Source organism: Rhinoraja longicauda, chromosome 11 (assembly GCF_053455715.1).
Source record: "Rhinoraja longicauda isolate Sanriku21f chromosome 11, sRhiLon1.1, whole genome shotgun sequence".
Taxonomy (NCBI): domain Eukaryota; kingdom Metazoa; phylum Chordata; class Chondrichthyes; order Rajiformes; family Arhynchobatidae; genus Rhinoraja; species Rhinoraja longicauda.
In genome coordinates, this window is record NC_135963.1 from 57,455,002 (window position 1) to 57,472,834 (window position 17,833).

Here is a 17,833-nt window from a genome sequence, read left to right on the forward strand (position 1 = left end):
ACTCTACTTGTTGCATCAAAAAATTCCGGATGATTAGTCAAGCATGGTTTCCCCTTCATAAATCCATGCTGACTTTGACCGATCCTGTCACTACTTTCCAAATGCGCTGCTAGAACATCTTCAATAATCGACTCCAGCATCTTCCCCACTAACTGGTCTATAATTTCCCATTTTCTCTCTCCCTCCTTTCTTAAAAAGTGGGGTTACATTGGCTACCCTCCAGTCCACAGGAACTGATCCAGAGTCGGGAGAACATTGGAAAATGATCACCAATGCACCCATGATTTCTAGGGCCACCTCCGTGAGTACTCTGGGATGCAGACCATCAGGCCCTGGGGATTTATCTGCCTTCAGTCACAACAGTTTACCTAACACCATTTCCTGACTAATGTGGATTCCCTTCAGTTCCTCCCTCCCACTAGATCCTCGGTCCCCTAGTAATTGTGGAAATTAGTACTTTCTTAGTGAAGACAGAACCAAAGTACTTGTTTAACGGGTCTGCCATTTCCTTGTTTGCCATTATAAGTTCACCTGTCTCTGATTGTAAGGGACCTACATTTGTCTTCACTAATCTTTTCCTCTTCACATATCTAAAGAGGCTTTTAATGTCAGTTTTTATATTCCCCGCAAGCTTTCTTTCGTGCTCTATTTTCCCCTCTTAATTAACCCCTTTGTCCTCCTCTGTTGAATTTTACATTTCTCCCAGTCCCCCATTTTGCTGCTTCCTCTGGACAATTTATATGCTTCTTCCTTGGATTTAACGCCACCTCTAATTTCCCTCGTTAGCCACATTTGAGCCCCTTCCCTGTTTTATTTTATTTTTTACGCCAGACAGGGATGAACAATTGTTGTAATTCATCCATACGATCTTTAAATCGTTGCCATTGCATCTCCGACGTCAACCCTTTAAGTATCTTTTGCTGGTCTACCCTAGCCAATTCCCATCTTGAACTGTCATTTGCATGATTCTTGCTGCAAATCATTTTGTTTCTGATTTTATCCGGATGGTGAAATGCTGTGTTTCCATTTTGTGGACTTGGCCGTTTTTCTTCATGATGAATCGGGGCACTGTGTGTTAGCAATGTGTTGTGGTTAGTCCGGTTGCTCTGAGTTGCACTGGCACAGTTTCAAGTGTCGGCCAGAGAGGAAAACAAGCGCTGCCTTCTCATCTGTGGACCCACTTTCATCCAATTCAAATCATCATTGGCAACGCTTCCCATTTAGTTCTTGAATTCCTTTGTCTATAATTGGGGATGAACAACTGAAATTAGTACTTCTATTCAGGAACTGGGGGGGGGGGAGAGAGGGGGGGTTGTGGGGGGAGGGAGAGGGTGTGGAGGGAGGGAGGGAGAGGGTGTGGAGGGAGGGAGGGAGGGGGTTGTGGGGGGAGGGGGGTTGTGGGGGGAGGGTGTGTGTGGGGGAGGGGGTTGAGGGGGAGAGGGATGGGGTGTGGTGGGGGGAGGGGTATGGAGGAGGGGAGAGGGGAGGGAAGAGGGGGAAAGGGGGGGAAGGAGTGAGGGGAGAGAGAGGGGGGTTGGGTGGGAAGGGGAGAGGGTTGGGTGGGAAGGGGAGAGGGTTGGGTGGGAAGGGGAGAGGGTTGGGTGGGAAGGGGAGGGGAGAGGGTTGGGTGGGAAGGGGAGGGGAGGGGGTTGGGTGGGAAGGGGGAGGGGGTTGGGTTGGGTGGGAAGGGGAGGGGGTAGGGTGGGAAGGAATAGGGGGGGTTTGAAGGGGGGGTGTTGGGTGGGAAGGAGAGAGGGTTGGGTGGGAAGGGGAGAGGGTTGGGTGGGAAGGGGGGGTTGGGTGGGAAGGGGAGAGGGTTGGGTGGGAAGGGGGGGTTGGGTGGGAAGGGGAGGGGAGGGGGTTGGGTGGGAAGGGGGAGGGGGTTGGGTGGGAAGGGGGAGGGGGTTGGGTGGGAAGGGGAGGGGGTTGGGTGGGAATGGGAGGGGAGGGGGTTGGGTGGGAAGGAATAGGGGGGGTTTGAAGGGGGGGTGTTGGGTGGGAAGGGGAGAGGGTTGGGTGGGAAGGGGGGGGGTTGGGTGGGAAGGGGAGGGGGTTGGGTGGGAAGGGGAGGGGGTTGGGTGGGAAGGGGGAGGGGGTTGGGTGGGAAGGGGAGGGGAGGGGGTTGGGTGGGAAGGGGAGGGGAGGGGGTTGGGTGGGAAGGTGGAGGGGGTTGGGTGGGAAGGGGAGGGGGTTGGGTGGGAAGGGGAGGGGAGGGGGTTGGGTGGGAGGGGGGGTGGGTTGGGTGGGAAGGGGGAGGGGAGGGGGTTGGGTGGGAAGGGGAGGGGAGGGGGTTGGGTGGGAAGGGGGAGGGGAGGGGGTTGGGTGGGAAGGGGAGGGGTGGGAGGGGAGGGGGGTTGGGTGGGAGGGGAGGGGGGGTGGGTTGGGTGGGAAGGAATAGGGGGGGTTTGAATGGGGGGTTTTGGGTGGGAAGGGGAGAGGGTTGGGTGGGAAGGGGAGGGGAGGGGGTTGGGTGGGAAGGGGGAGGGGGTTGGGTGGGAAGAGGAAAGTTGTTGGGTTGGAAGGGGAGAGGGGGAGAGAGGGTTGGAGGGGAGAGGAGGAGGGGTTGGGGGGAAGAGGGTGGGACTTTTGGCTGTCCAATGTAATGTCCCCATAATCAGAGCTAAATATTAATCAATTTTGTAGTTTTTTGTTTATTGTCACGTGTCATGAGGTATAGTGAAACGATTTTTTATTGCATGCTATCCAGTCATTGGAAAGACTATATATGATTATAATCTAGCCGTCCACAGTGTATAGATACAGCGTTAAGGGAATGACGTTTAGTGCAAGGTAAAGTCCGATTGGGTCTTCAAAGACATAGAAGTCCGGACCGCTCTCTAGTTGGTGATAGGACGGTTCAGTTGCCTGATAACAGCTGGGAAGAAACTGTCCCTGAATCTGGAGGTGTGCGTTTTCACACTTCTGTACCTCTTGCCCGATGGGAGAGGGGAGAAGAGGGAGTGGCCGGGGTGAGACTGGTCCATGATTATGCTGCTGGCCTTGCCGAGGCAGCGTGAGGTGTATTTGGAGATGGTTTCTCGATCGGTGTCAGTTACAAGAGGGTTATTGTTTTTAATTTAACTAAAGACCCAGAAATATATTGTGGCAGCACCCATTTAAAAAAAAACTTCTAAATCCCAAATCTAACCACCGACAGGTCTGGACAAAGTTCCGTTTCTTTCCCCTGATTAAACTTAATTCCTTAATATGCAGCAAGACCATTCCCTCCAGGATAAGTTTCATCATTCATTATATCATATTACCTCATATTTTGCTTAGGAAAATAACTGCAGATGCTGGTTCAAATTGAAGGTAGACACAAAATGCTGGAGTAACTCAGCGGGTCAGGCAGTATCTCAGGAGAGAAGGAATGGGTGATGTTTCAGGTCGAGACCCTTCTTCAGACTGAAGAAGCATTTGGATAGCAGTAACAGGATCGTTCCGAGTCAGCATGGATTTACGAAGGGGAAATCATGCTTGACTAATCTTCTGGGATTCTTTGAGGATTTAACTAGGAAAATTGACAGGGGAGAGCCGGTGGATGTGGTGTACCTCGACTTTCAGAAAGCCTTCGACAAGGTCCCACATAGGAGATTGGTGGGCAAAATTAGAGCACATGGTATTGGAGGTAGGGTACTGACATGGATAGAAAGTTGGTTGACAGACAGAAAGCAAAGAGTGGGGATAAATGGGTCCCTTTCAGAATGTCAGGCAGTGACTAGTGGGGTACCGCAAGGCTCGGTGTTGGGACCACAGCTATTTACAATATACATCAATGACTTGGATGAAGGGATTAAAAGTACCATTAGCAAATTTGCAGATGATACAAAGCTGGGTGGCAGTGTGAACTGTGAGGAAGATGCTATGAGGTTGCAGGGTGACTTGGACAGGTTGTGTGAGTGGGCGGATGCTTGGCAGATGCAGTTTAATGTGGATAAGTGTGAGGTTATCCACTTTGGTGGTAAGAATAGGAAGGCAGATTATTATCTGAATGGTGTCAAATTAGGAAAAGGGGACGTACAACGTGATCTGGGTGTCCTAGTGCATCAGTCACTGAAAGGAAGCATGCAGGTACAGCAGGCAGTGAAGAATGTTGGCCTTCGTAACAAAAGGAGTTGAGTATAGGAGCAAAGAGGTCCTTCTACAGTTGTACAGGGCCCTAGTGAGACCGCACCTGGAGTACTGTGTGCAGTTTTGGTCTCCAAATTTGAGGAAGGATATTCTTGCTATTGAGGGCGTGCAGCGTAGGTTTACTAGGTTAATTCCCGGAATGGCGGGACTGTCATATGTTGAAAGACTGGAGCGGCTATGAGGAGATGAGGAAAAACGTTTTCAGTCAGAGAGTTGTGAATCTGTGGAATTCTCTGCCTCAGAAGGCAGTGGAGGCCAATTCTCTGAATACATTCAAGAGAGAGCTAGATAGAGCTCTTAAGGATAGCAGAGTCAGGGGGTATGGGGAGAAAGCAGGAACGGGGTACTGATTGAGAATGATCAGCCATGATCACATTGAATGGCGGCGCTGGCTCGAAGGGCCGAATGGCCTACTCCTGCACCTATTGTCTATTGTCTATTGTCCTTCTCTCCTGAGATGCTGCCTGTCCCGCTAAGTTACTCCAGTATTTTGTGTCTATCCAGCGGTATGAATATTGATTTCATTAATTTTAGGTAACTGTTGCATTCCCTCTCTCTTCATTGGAAGAGACTGGAATTTAGAAGGATGAGAGGGGATCTTATAGAAACATATACATTTTTGAAGGGATTGGACAGGCGAGATGCAGGAAAAATGTTCCTGATGTTGGGGGAGTCCAGAACCAGGGGTCACAGTTAAGAATAAAGGGCAGGTCATTTAGGACTGAGATGAGGAAAAACTTTTTCACCCAGAGAGTTGTGAATCTGTGGGATTCTCTGCCACAGAAGGCAGTGGAGGCCAATTCACTAGATGTTTTCAAGAGAGAGTTAGATTTAGCTCTTGGGGCTAACGGAATCAAGGGACATCGAATATAAAAGTAGGGGGGTAATGATGGAATTGTACAGAACACTGGTGAGGCCACAGCTGGAATATTGTGTACAGTTCTGGTCACCACATTATAGAAAAGATGTGATAGCTTTGAAGAGGGTGCAGAGGAGATTCACCAGGATGCTGCCAGGGATGAAGGGCCTCGGCTATGAGGAGAGACTGAGCTGACTGGGTTTGTTTTCCCTGGAGCAGAGAAGGCTGAGAGGGGACATGATCGAGGTGTACAAGATCATGAGGGGCATAGATAAGGTAGATGGCGGGGAACTTCTTCCACTGGTGGAAGGTTCAACAACGAGGGGACATAGATACAGGGTAAGGGGAGGGAGGTTTCGGGGGGATGTGAGAAATAACTTTTTCACCCAGAGGGTGGTTGGAGTCTGGAACTCACTGCCTGGGGTGGTGGTGGAGGCGGGAACACTCACAACATTTAAGAGGCATTTGGATGGGCACTTGAAATGCTACAACATTCTGGGCTACGGTCCAAATGCGGGAAAATGGGATTAAAATTAGACTGTGTTTGGTAACGGGCAGCACGGACACGATGGGCCGAAGGGCCTCTTTCTGTGCTGTAGGACTCTATGACATGGGGAGAAATCAGGAACTGGGTACTGATTTTGGATGATCATATTGAATGGCGGTGGTGCAGGCTCGAAGGGCCGAATGGCCTACTCCTGCACCTATTTTTCCAAACACCTGCGATAGTCCCTGCCTCAACCACCTCCTCTGGCAGCTTGTTCCATGCACCCACCACCCTTGGTGTGATAAAGTCACCCCTCGCATTCCTAATAAATCTTTCCCCCTGACCTTAAACCTAAGTTCTCCGGTTCTCGATTTTCCCTTGCTCTGGGCAAGAGACTCTGCACCTACCCAATCTATTGCTCTGATGATTTTGTACACCTCTATAAGACCCCCCCCCCCCCCCCCCCCCCTTATCTCCTATCTAAGAGTCTTTATAGTCTTTAAAATGAACTGCAGATGCTGGTTTATACCATCGAGTCCCAGCCTGCCCAACCCCCCCCCCCCCCCCCCCCCCCCCGATAGCTCAGGCCCTTGTTCCCTCATTTAGTGTGGTATCCACATCGATCAACCGGACACGAGGGCTTCAGATCGCCGGCTGCTTTGATGGCTCCGACTGCGAATGGTTCGACAACCCCGACCGCGGGAGAATAAAGAGTGACAAAGATTAGACCTTATTACCTTCCATCACAGTGAGGAATGCAGGGAGCCGCTGTGGTGGATGTTTATGTTAAATTTTATTTTATGTGGCTGTGTGTCTTGTTGCTTTTCACTTAGTGCGGCTTAGTAACTCAAATTTCACTGTACCGTAATTGGTACATGTGACATTGGTACATGTGACCCTGAACCCTTTGAACCTAAGCCAATATTTTACTTGAGCAGAGTAGAGACAAACTGAACAGAGACACAAAAAGCTGGAGTAACTCAGCACAGGTCGGGCAGCATCTCTGGGGAGAAGGAGTGGGTGATGTTTCGGGTCGAGACCCTTCTTCAGACTGTTGGCAAGAAGGGTCTTAACCCCAAAACGTCACCCGTTCCTTCTCTCCGTTTTATCCTTGATACTGTGTTGTGCTTTTTGTAACGCGGACCGCAGTTGGTGGGGGACTGACGCACTTTGTTTGTGGTGCAGATGGGGCATTCTGTTCTCCCACCCAGCTGACTACACCCCGGTCTGTACGACGGAGCTCGGTCTGATGGCCAAGATGGCTCTGGAGTTTGAAAAGCGCAAGGTGAAAGTCATAGCCCTGTCTGTGGACAGCGTTGAAGATCACCAAGGTTGGAGCAAGGTATTGTAGTCAAGACTCAACGGGGCTTCAATTGTGCTATGTTTTTTAGTTTAGAGATACAGCATGGAAGCAGGCCCTTTGGCCCACCGATTCCATGCCGACAATCGATCACCCATTCACGCTAGTTCTACGTGTAGGAAGGAAGTGCAGATGTTGTTTGAAACCGAAGAGGGGCACGAAATCCTGGAGTAACTCAGCGGGACGGGCAGCATCTCTGGAGAGAAGGAATGGGTGACGTTTCAGGTTGAGACCTTTCTTCAGACTAGTTCTATACTATTCATCGTACCATCTATAAGGCAGCAACTCTACTGCTGCCTATTGTCCCTCCCAACTTAAGCTACACTTCCTTGAGGAAAATTTTAGCCTTGTATTATTGGTGCTATTTTTGGAAATCTTCCTTGCATGTTCTCCAGTGGTATAGACTCGTAGAGTGATACAGCTTGGAAACAGGCCTTTCAGCCCAACACCGGCTAACATGTCCCACCTGGTTATGAGGTACAGCAGGTAGGGTCACGGGAAGAGATTGAGAGTTATTGTTTCCGGTCGAGGACCTGGATAGCTGTAGGTTTAATATTATAAGGTACAGTGAAAAGCTTTGTTTGCATGCTATCAAATCAGATAATACTGTACATAAATACAATCAAACCTAAGCCCAGTCAATAGGCAGAGCAAAGGGGAAGAAACGGAGTGCAGAATACAGTTCTCAGCATTGTAGCGCATCAGGGACATGTGGAACATCTTCTCAACCCCCACCCCAGAAAATATTGCATATAGAAACACAGGTGCAGGAGGAGGCCATTTGGTCCTTCGAGCCAGCACCGCCATTCATTGTGATCATGGCTGATCATCCACAATCAGTAACCCGTGCCTGCCTTCTCCCCATATCCCTTGATTCCACTAGCCCCATGAGCTCTATCTAGCTCTCTTTTAAATTCACCCAGTGAATTGGCCTCCACTGCCTTCTGTGGCAGAATTCTACAAATTCACAACTCTCTGGGTGCAAAAGGTTTTTCTCATCTCAGTTTTAAATGGCCTCCCCTTTATTCTTAGACTGGATCAATTTTCAGTTTGATCACTTCGCATCCTTCTAAACCCAGTTGCCTCAACTATATCTCATAAGACAACTCTCTCGTTTCTGGAATAGCCGGGTGAGTCTTCCCTTAATTGCCTCCATCCTCAAGGACCAGTCACTCCCTCTTCTCCCCTCTCCCATCACACCTCCAGATTCAGGGACAGTTTCTTCCCAGCTGTTATCAAGCAACTGAGCCACGCTACCACAACCAGAGAGCGATCCTGATCTCCCATCTACCTCATTGGACTATCTTTAATCGGACTTTACTGCATTCCCTTTGTCCTGTATCTGTACACTGTGGACAACTTGAATGTAATCATGCGCAGTATTTTCACTGACTTGGATAGCACGCAACAAAAAATCTTTTCACTGTACCTCGAAGTACTGAACTAAAGAATGTGATTATATCCACAATAAGGAGACCACAACTGTATGCGGTTTCACCAGTACCCTGCCCAGTTGTAGGATATAGACAGAGTGTAGAACATTAATACAGTACAGCACAGTACAGGAACAGGTCCTTCGGCCCACAATCTGTGCCGAACATAATAACAAGACCAACTCCCATTGTACCTGCCTCCAATGTGTTCCACCATCCACAGTGTGCATAATAATAATAATAATAAATGGATAAATAAATAGGTGAAATGATGAAAAGATAAACAAATGGATGAATAGATAGATAAACGAATAGGTGAATACATACATGAATAGATAAATAAAAAGGTAAAAGGATGGATAAACAATTTGCCTGCCATCTCCTTTAAGCTTTGTGTTAAAGCTCTGCCCTCTAGTATCTCATTTTTCCAAGCTCGGGATAAAGGTTCTGACGTCTGCCCTGTCTATGGTCTCGAGCTTTTAAACGCTTCTCTCAGGTCTCGGTCTTTTTTGCTGTCTGATTAAGCCCAGTGCCTGACCCGATGTGAAATCACTGGCAACTGGCCTTGGCATTCTGCTCGTCATCTGCCTTGGCCATTGACTAAGCTGTGGCCGTGCTTCTGTCTGCCGTTCGCAGGACATCAATGCCTACATCGGAAAGCCCACTGAGCAGAAGCTGCCGTTTCCCATCATTGCCGACAAACACAGGGAGCTGGCGGTGCTGTTGGGAATGCTCGATCCCGAGGAGAAGAACAAGGAAGGACTGCCGCTCACTGCCCGTGCTGTAAGTGTGTGTTTTTCGCTTTGAATAAAGTGATCATTTTCATAAGACCAGACTTAGGCCATTAGGCCCATTGATTCTACTCCGCCATTCAATCATGGCTGATCTGTCGTTCCCTCTCAACCCCATTCTCCTGCCTTCTCCCTGTCACCTTTGACGCCCTTATAAATCAAGAATCTATCTGTCTCTGCTTTGAAAATACCCATTGACTTGGCCTCCACAGCCATCTGTGGCAATGAATTCCACAGATTCACCAGGTGTGGTTGCGTTTCAGTTTGCCCTGTGCAGGACATGTATGTATAACTAACCCACAAGCCATCTCCCACCCCCCACTCTACCAATTTTTAGATTTAGAGATACAGCGCGGAAACAGGCCCTTCGGCCCACTGGGTCCGTGCCGCCCAGCGATCCCCGCACACTAACACTATCCTACACACACTAGGGACAGTTTTTTTAAAACATTTGCCCAGCCAATTAACCTACATACCTGTACGTCTTTTTGCTCCCTCCCCTCTGCTCTCTGTGCCCCACCTGGACTCTCACCCATTTTTCCCGTCCCCTTCCGTCCACATTCCTTCCTCTGGCTTCACAATTCGTTCCTCTTCCATAGGAAGAGGTCCTACCTCCTTGTAGGAAGGAACTGCAGATGCTGGTTTATACCGATGATAGACACACAAATGCTGGACTAACTCATCTGGTCAGGCAGTATCTCTGGAGAAAAGGAATAGGTGATGTCTCAGGTCTGAAGAAGGGTTCCAGCCCGAAACGTCACCCACTGTTTTTCTCATCTCCTAAGATGCTGCCTGACCCACTGAATTACCCCAGCATTTTTTGTCTCTATCTTTGTACATGAAGGCCCAGCAGTAGAGTTGCTGCCTTACAGCGAATGCAGCGCCGGAGACTCAGGTTCGATCCCGACTACGGGCGCCGTCTGTACGGCATGGGTTTTCTCCGAGATCTTCGGTTTCCTCCCACGCTCCAGACGCGTGCAGGCTTGTAGGTTAATTGACTGGGTAAATGTAAAAATTATCCCAAGTGTGTGTAGGATAGTGTTAATGTGCGGGGATCGCTGGGAGGCGCGGACTCGGTGGGCCGAAGGGCCTGTTTCCGCGCTGTATCTCTAAATCTAAATCTAAAAAAATCGACATCTTCTGTTCTTATCTCACACCACGTGCCTTTTCATCTCCAGCCTCTGAGCGACCAAGTGCCTATCAAACCCCCACCCATCACCCGTATCCACCCATCACTTGCCAGCCATTATCCAGCACCTCCTCTCTTCCAGCTTTCTCTCCCACCTGTTTCTAATTTCTGAAATGTAACTTGTGCAGGCCAGAGAGTTGAGCACACGTTGCAAACATTGAACTCTTTCAGTTTGAAGTAACAGAGACCATGATTTCTAGATAGGCACAAAATGCCGGAGTAACTCAGCGGGACAGGCAGCGTCTCTGGAGAGAAGGAATGGGTGACGTTTCGGGTCAAGGCCCTTCAGACGGACGTGGGGGGAGAGGGAGATACGTGGATAAGGAAGTGTGAGGTGTGAAAATAGGACAAAGGGAGTGGAGATCAAGGAAAATGTAGAATGGATCATTGTTGGCTGGGAGAAGGTAACAACAAAGCAAAGAGAGATGAAATGTAGGCGGAGACAGTAAGACTGGTCGGAGAACTGGGAAGGGGGAGGGATGGAGAGAGAGGGAACGCAAGGGTTACTTGAAGTTAGAGAAGTCGATGTTCATACCACTGGGGTGTATGTAAACTACCCAAGCGAAATATGAGGTGCTGTTCCTCCAATTTGCACTGGGCCTCACTCTGACAATGGAGGAGGCCCAGGACAGAAAGGTCAGATTGGGAATGGGAGGGGGGGGGGGGAGTTAAAATGTTTAGCAACCTGGCGATCATGTAGGTTTAGGCGGACTGAGCGTGTGTGTTCCATGATCTCTATTTGACTCCTCACACTTGACTCCCTTTCTCTTTAGGTCTTTGTAATTGGCCCTGACAAGAAAATGAAGCTCTCCCTCCTGTACCCAGCTACCACCGGGAGGAACTTTGACGAGATCCTACGAGTTGTTGACTCCCTCCAGCTGACGGCTTGCAATAAAGTTGCCACACCGGTCAACTGGAAGGTGAGTGTAGGACCAGATGGCAAGGCCATATGGAGTTTAGTTTACAGATACAGAGCGGAAACAGGCCCTTCGGCCCACCGAATCCGTACTGACCAGCGATCCCCGCACACTAACATTATCCTGCACATTTATAGCAACCCAATTAACTTACAAACCTGCACGCCTTTGGAGTGTGGGAGGAAACCGAAGATCTCGGAGCAAACCCACGTGGTCACGGGGAGAACGTGCAAACTCCGTACAGACAGCACCCGTAGTTGGGATCGAACCCAGATCTCAGTCAGCGCTGTAAGGAAGCAACTCTACCACTGCGCCACCGTGCCACTGAGTTTGGGTTTGGGGATAACAGGTGATTTATTAAAAATGGTGCATTTTTAATGGTCCAGTCAAAGCTGATCTCCTGAGCGCGACTTTGGTACAGCTTTTACAGTCTCAGCTGACAAGATTACACAGAAACTTGATTAACAGTAAAGTGAGGTCTTAATTACAGAATGGGGGTTACTGAAAGACTTAGTTAGGTGACAAACTAGGTCTTGGCATCATTCTTATCAATGCGATAACAAATGCCAGCACGATGCCTCAGCGGTAGAGTTGCTGCCTCACAGCGCCAGGGACCCGGGTTTGATCCTGACCTCGGGCGCATCTGTGTGGATTTGGCACGTTCTCCCTGCGGACCGCGTGGGCTTTCTCCGAGTGCTCCCACATCACAAAGACGTGTGGGTTAGTAGGGCTCTATGAAATCACCACGCGTGTTCAGGGAATGGATGAGAAAGTGGGACAAATTAGAATTAGTGTGATAGTGTGATAGAATTAGTAATCGATGGTAATCGGTAGACCAATGGACCTGTTTCCATGCTGCACTTCTTACAAGAAATCTAATAAGATCTCAAGATAAATTGCAGGCATCCCTTGATTTGCAAAAGGGAAATATATTGTCAAGTTAAAATATGTGCAAATTTAATATAGCACCAATCAGGCCCTTCAGCCCATCGAGTCCAGAGTGACCATCAACCACTGTTAAAGAAAACTTTAAAACACAACATAACGTTCAGGTAAGCCAATCAAGACCACATTTAAGAGTGGCAAACACAGTGATTACTTGGATCAATCTAGGAGATAGCTCAACGAACAAGGGGATTCATCTACTTGAACTGTATACATAATTTTCCTTTATCATATCATCATATCATATATATACAGCCGGAAACAGGCCTTTTCGGCCCACCAAGTCCGTGCCGCCCAGCGATCCCCGTAACATTAACACTATCCTACACCCACTAGGGACAATTTTTACATTTACCCAGCCAATTAACCTACATACCTGTACGTCTTTGGAGTGTGGGAGGAAACCGAAGATCTCGGAGAAAACCCACGCAGGTCACGGGGAGAACGTACAAACTCCTTACAGTGCAGCACCCGTAGTCAGGATCGAACTTGAGTCTCCGGCGCTGCATTTGCTGTAAAGCAGCAACTCTACCGCTGCGCTACCGTGCCGCCCTGATGTTTGATGTTGTGTTTATTGCAGAAGGCACTTCAGTACATTTCCTTCTTCCAAATGGTTTTACAACAAATATACATGGTGCACCTCTGAAAGACACAACACAATTCCACCCCATTACAGATAAGCAAATGTCCTATCACCCTTTGACCGTATCTTATTGTTTTACGATTGCCATTTGTTCTTTGGCAACAGAGAACAGAATCTGACTAAAGTAGACTGCAGTGAGAGTCAGTTACACATGCTCAGTTTCAACCTTCTTTAAAGCACAGAATTGCTATAACGCATGAGGAGGACTTTTTAAAAATAAAAATAATTTTTTTAATTTTTTAATTTAATTAATTACAGTGCATATAACAACAACAGTAAACCCCATCCCTCCCCTTCCCTACATAATTATGAAAACAAACAAAAACAAATAAATAAATAAAAATAAATAATTTAAAAAAACATAGCTACAATGTGACAAAAAAGACAAAAGGCAAAAGGTAATTTTCACAAGTCAAATATTTCAGTATTTTCACTGCTGGATTCAAAGAAGGTACAAAAGTGTGTGGCATTGAGGGGATAGTTTTACTTGTCCTTAATATGCTGCAGCACTGGGTTCCATATGTTGAAGAACTTCTGAGGGTTGCCAGACAATTCATATCTCAGCCTCTCTACGTGTAAGATGCCCAGTAATTCTCTTAACCAAGTCTCAAACTGAGGAGCAGAGTCTGATTTCCATAGTTTCAAAATACATCTGTTGGCAATGACCATACCATAAACCAAGATTGTGCGAGCATTATGGTCTAGCTTCTCAAGCGTTGTGGAATACCCGAATAGAGCAGTTTCAGGGTCTGGAGTTAAAGTGACGTTTAAAACAGTAGAGTACCATTGAAATAAAAGACACCAAAAGTTGTGAAGTTTTGGACAAGTCCAAAAGTGGTGAGCGAGTGTACCCTCAGCGGTCTTGCATCTATTACACAAAGGTGAGAGATCAGGAAAGATTTTATGCAGCTTAACCTTAGAAACTTGAAACATTTTCAAGCACTCTACCTGTCCCTTTCCCTAGCTGTCTTCTTGAAGGTTTGCAGTTTGTCTTTGAAGCCACCCAGTTACACGAATCCTGCACTATTTTAATCCAGTTTTAATGCTCCCCACATTCTCTTTAACCTCACCCCCTCAGTTTCACCATTAGGCTCAATATAAAGCCTTGGGATCTGGTCAGTCACAGGGAGAATATGCAAACTCCACACAGACAAGAGCCAAGATTGCAATTGACCCTCTCGAGCTGTGTGGCAGCAGCTCTACCAGCTTCACCACTCTGTTGAAAAGACTCGATTTCCATAATGCAAATAGTGGTTTCTATGTATCCCATGCAAAGAGACTAATGTATCCTATGCAAAAAAAATAGCTAAGCAAATCAAAAAAGGATTCATTGAAAACTCAATGATCGAAAGCAAAAAATTGTGACTCGATGAAGTGCCCAAGTAACTGGGGGGGTGGGGGTAGCCTCGCTAATGGAAGGACCGTTCAGAAGCCTGCTAACAGAGGGGAAGAAGCTGTTCCCCAGCCTGGTGGTGTGCACTTTCAAGCTTCTTCTGCTGGATGGGAGCAGGGAGAAGGTGGAATGACCGGGGTGGGACAAGTGTGCAGGAAGGAACTGCAGATGCTGGCTTAAACTGAAGATAGACGTACAAAGCTGGAGTAACTCAGCCGGTCGGATAGCATCTCTGGAGAAAAGGAACAGGTAACGTTTCGGGTCAAGACCCTGCTTCAGACTGAGAGTCAGGGGAAAGGGAAACGAGAGATATGGACAGTGACGTAGAGAGATACAGAACACATGAATGAAAGATATGCAAAAAAATAAAGATGGATAAGGAAACGGGCCATTGTTAGCTGTGTGCTAGGTGGAAACTAGTTATAGACCATGAAACTCATCAGGCCAACTGTACGACAACTAGGGTGGGGGAGGGACAGAGAGAGATGGGATGCATGGGTTACTTGAAGCTGGAGAAATCAATACAATACAATACAATATATCTTTATTGTCATTGCACAACGAGATTGGGAATGCGCCTCCCATACGATGCAATAATTTAATTAGCTAATCAGTATTAATTTAAACAACAACAACCCAACGAAACAAATTGTAACAGTTTTAAGACAGAATAAAGTGCAAGTAGATCTGTGCCGGTTCACTGTGCGATGTGACCATCCGGCTCAGCAGGACCGGTTCATAGCAGCTATGGCCCTGGGGATGAAGCTGTTCCTGAGTCTGGAGGTGCGGGCGTAGAAGGCCTTGTATCGTCTGCCCAATGGTAGAAGTTCGAACAGGCCGTTGCAGGGGTGTGAAGAGTCTTTGTGGATGCTGGTGGCTTTTCTGAGGCATCATGTGTTGTAGATGCCCTCCAAGTCTGGTAGCTGTGTTCCGATGGTCCTCTGAGCTCTATGGACTACCCGCTGAAGAGCTTTCCTCTCTGCCTCTGTGCAGCTGAGATACCACACAGGGATGCCATGTGTTAGGATGCTCTCTATGGTGCAGCGGTAGAAGGTCGTCAGCAGCTGTTGGGGTAGACCAGATGTCTTCAGTGTTCTTAGGTAGAACAGTCGTTGCTGTGCCTTCTTGACCAGCGCAGCAGTGTTATTGGACCATGTTAGGTCCTCCGAAATGTGAGTGCCCAGAAACTTGAAGCTGGACACTCTCTCCACACTGTCCCCGTTGATAAAGATCGGGGCGTATTCCCCGTTATGTGACCTACGGAGGTTGATGATCAGCTCCTTGGTCTTGGTGGTATTTAGGGACATTCATACAGCTGGGTGTAAGTGAGGAGGAGGAATGACCTGGGTGGGACAAGTCTTTGATTATGCTGGCTGCTGTTCTAGGGCAGTGTGAAGTATATAGATGGAGTCAGTGATAGGAAGTCTGGTGTGTGCGCGTGCGCGCGAGCGTGTGTGTGTGATGGTCTGAAGTACTTGAGGGCTTGATGATTATGACCAGCGAGAACAATACTGATTTTGAATCCAGTCTGCACTTTATAACTCTTCCCAATGGTCACATAGGATTGAAACTGCATTAGACTTTGCTAGTTCACTGCTGAATTGTTTTTAAGGTTCAATAATGCTAAAACTCAAAATTATTTTCCACCTGTAAGCTGAGAGAAGTTAATAATTCTCAGACATCGTTTACTGTAATCACTAAGCCCTGCACTGGAGTTTGCAGACACAGCAGTGAAGTATCATTTAGATTTTCTTTCAAATAACAAGATCATTTTGTTTTCCTGATCGAAGGATGTGAAATTCTGAGGGGCATCGGTAGGGTAGACTAAGAAAATAACTGCAGTTATTTCCTTACACTGTCCTGCCAGATGGGATTGGGGAGAAGCAGGAGTGACGAGGTTGGGAAGGGTCTTGCATTAAGTTGGCTGCTTTCCAGAGGTTACGTGAAGTGCAGTTGGAGTTTGATTAATATTGGCTACCGGCATGTCAGTTCTTAATTTTTAATCCTCTCGCCTTTTTCTTCAGGCTTGGGTTGTTTTCTCTGGAGCTTTGGAGGTTGAGAGGAGATCTGATAGAAATGTGTAAAATGATGGGAGGTGTAGATAGGGTAGACAGTCAGAACCTTTTTTTCCCCTATGTGGGAATTCAAAGACGAGGGGGGGGGGGGGGGGTGTAGTGAGGTGAGGGCGGCAACGTTTGAAGGAGGTGGGGGTTTTCTTTACGGGGTGGTGAGTCTGTGGAATGGAGTGGAGGTGAATCGGACGGTACCCCAGCTAACGGCAGGACCGTTCAGAAGCACATGGACCTGCAGGGATATGGGTCACGTGCAAGCGGAGGAGGTTATTCGAATCTTGTTGGGTGTGGGCGTTGTGGTGCCGAGGGGCCCTGCTGTACTGTTCTGCGATCTAACACATGCACTTCTTTTCCCCTCAGGTTGGCGGGGACTGCATGGTTCTTCCCAACATTAGTACGGAGGAGGCAGCCCAACTGTTCCCGAAGAATTACAGCCCTGGAAAGCTCCCGTCCAAGAAGAACTACATGCGCTTCACACCCCAGCCCTGAAGCCAGCGACAAGCTGTGCCCAATTACACTACACCTCACGTGCCTGTCCTCGCTTTCAGCTACTGATCATTCACCATAGGGAATGGTACGCTGAAGGTGGTTTGCCTTCTTGATCATTAATTTTCATTTATTAAACCTTTCGAACAATAAAAGCCTAACTTCCTGGAATGTGGTGTTTTTGCAGCGTATTTGTAATTATTATAATATAATAATCATTGTACTCCTTGCAGAGTCTACAGGGAGCATAATTATTTTGTAACCTCTTAAGGATAGCGGAGTCAGGGGGTACGGGGAGAAGGCAGGAACGGGGTACTGATAGAGAATGATCTGCCATGATCACATTGAATGGTGGTGCTGGCTCGAAGGATGAGAGGAGAATTTAGAAGGATGAGAGGGGATCTTATCGAAACGTATAAGATTATTAAGGGGTTGGACACGTTAGAGGCAAGAAACATGTTCCCAATGTTGGGGGAGTCCAGAACAAGGGGCCACAGTTTAAGAATAAGGGGTAGGCCATTTAGAACTGAGATGAGGAAAAACTTTTTCATTCAGAGAGTTGTGAATCTGTGGAATTTTCAGCCTCAGAAGGCAGTGGAGGCCAATTCTCTGAATGCATTCAAGAGAGAGCTGGATAGAGCTCTTAAGGCTAAAGGAGTCAGGGGGTATGGGGAGAAGGCAGGAACGGGGTACTGATTGAGAATGATCAGCCATGATCACATTGAATGGTGGTGCTGGCTCAAAGGGCCGAATGGCCTCCTCCTGCACCTATTGTCTATTGAAGGGCCAAATGGCCTACTCCTGCACCTATTAACTATTGTCTATAAACTCCGTAAGATAACAAGAGATGGCAATTATTCACTATGCCAGGGCGGCAAGCTGGCACCACTTAGACACATGTTAGATAAGCATCTCAGGTACAGTACAAGTGTACAGCAGTAGTACACAGACAGTATGCGGAGTCACCAGATTTGGCCCCTGTTGTTGTAAGTGCAGGGATCTTGGTCTGACCATGAAGGCCCGTTGCCATGGCGATGTTGCAGGGTCGGCCTGGCCAAGCGTAGCTTCGGTGTTCTCCGCCGCTGTAGGCCGTGGGCGGTCCAACTGCTCGGCCTCTTGGAGCGGCG

At 47.9% G+C, this 17,833-nt stretch overlaps 1 protein-coding gene across 1 annotated transcript in view; it reads left to right on the forward strand.

Annotated features, from left to right (window-relative positions):
* Window positions 1-16,877, forward strand: part of prdx6 (peroxiredoxin 6) — a 28,418-nt gene extending 11,541 nt beyond the window's left edge. Inside the window, exons 2-5 of the mRNA XM_078408062.1 lie at window positions 6,663-6,819; window positions 8,907-9,053; window positions 11,024-11,170; window positions 16,581-16,877. Of these exons, the coding sequence (XP_078264188.1) occupies window positions 6,663-6,819; window positions 8,907-9,053; window positions 11,024-11,170; window positions 16,581-16,709 (580 nt within the window). The 3' untranslated portion in view covers window positions 16,710-16,877. The remainder of the gene's footprint in view (window positions 1-6,662; window positions 6,820-8,906; window positions 9,054-11,023; window positions 11,171-16,580) is intronic.
* Window positions 16,878-17,833: the final 956 nt, after the last annotated feature.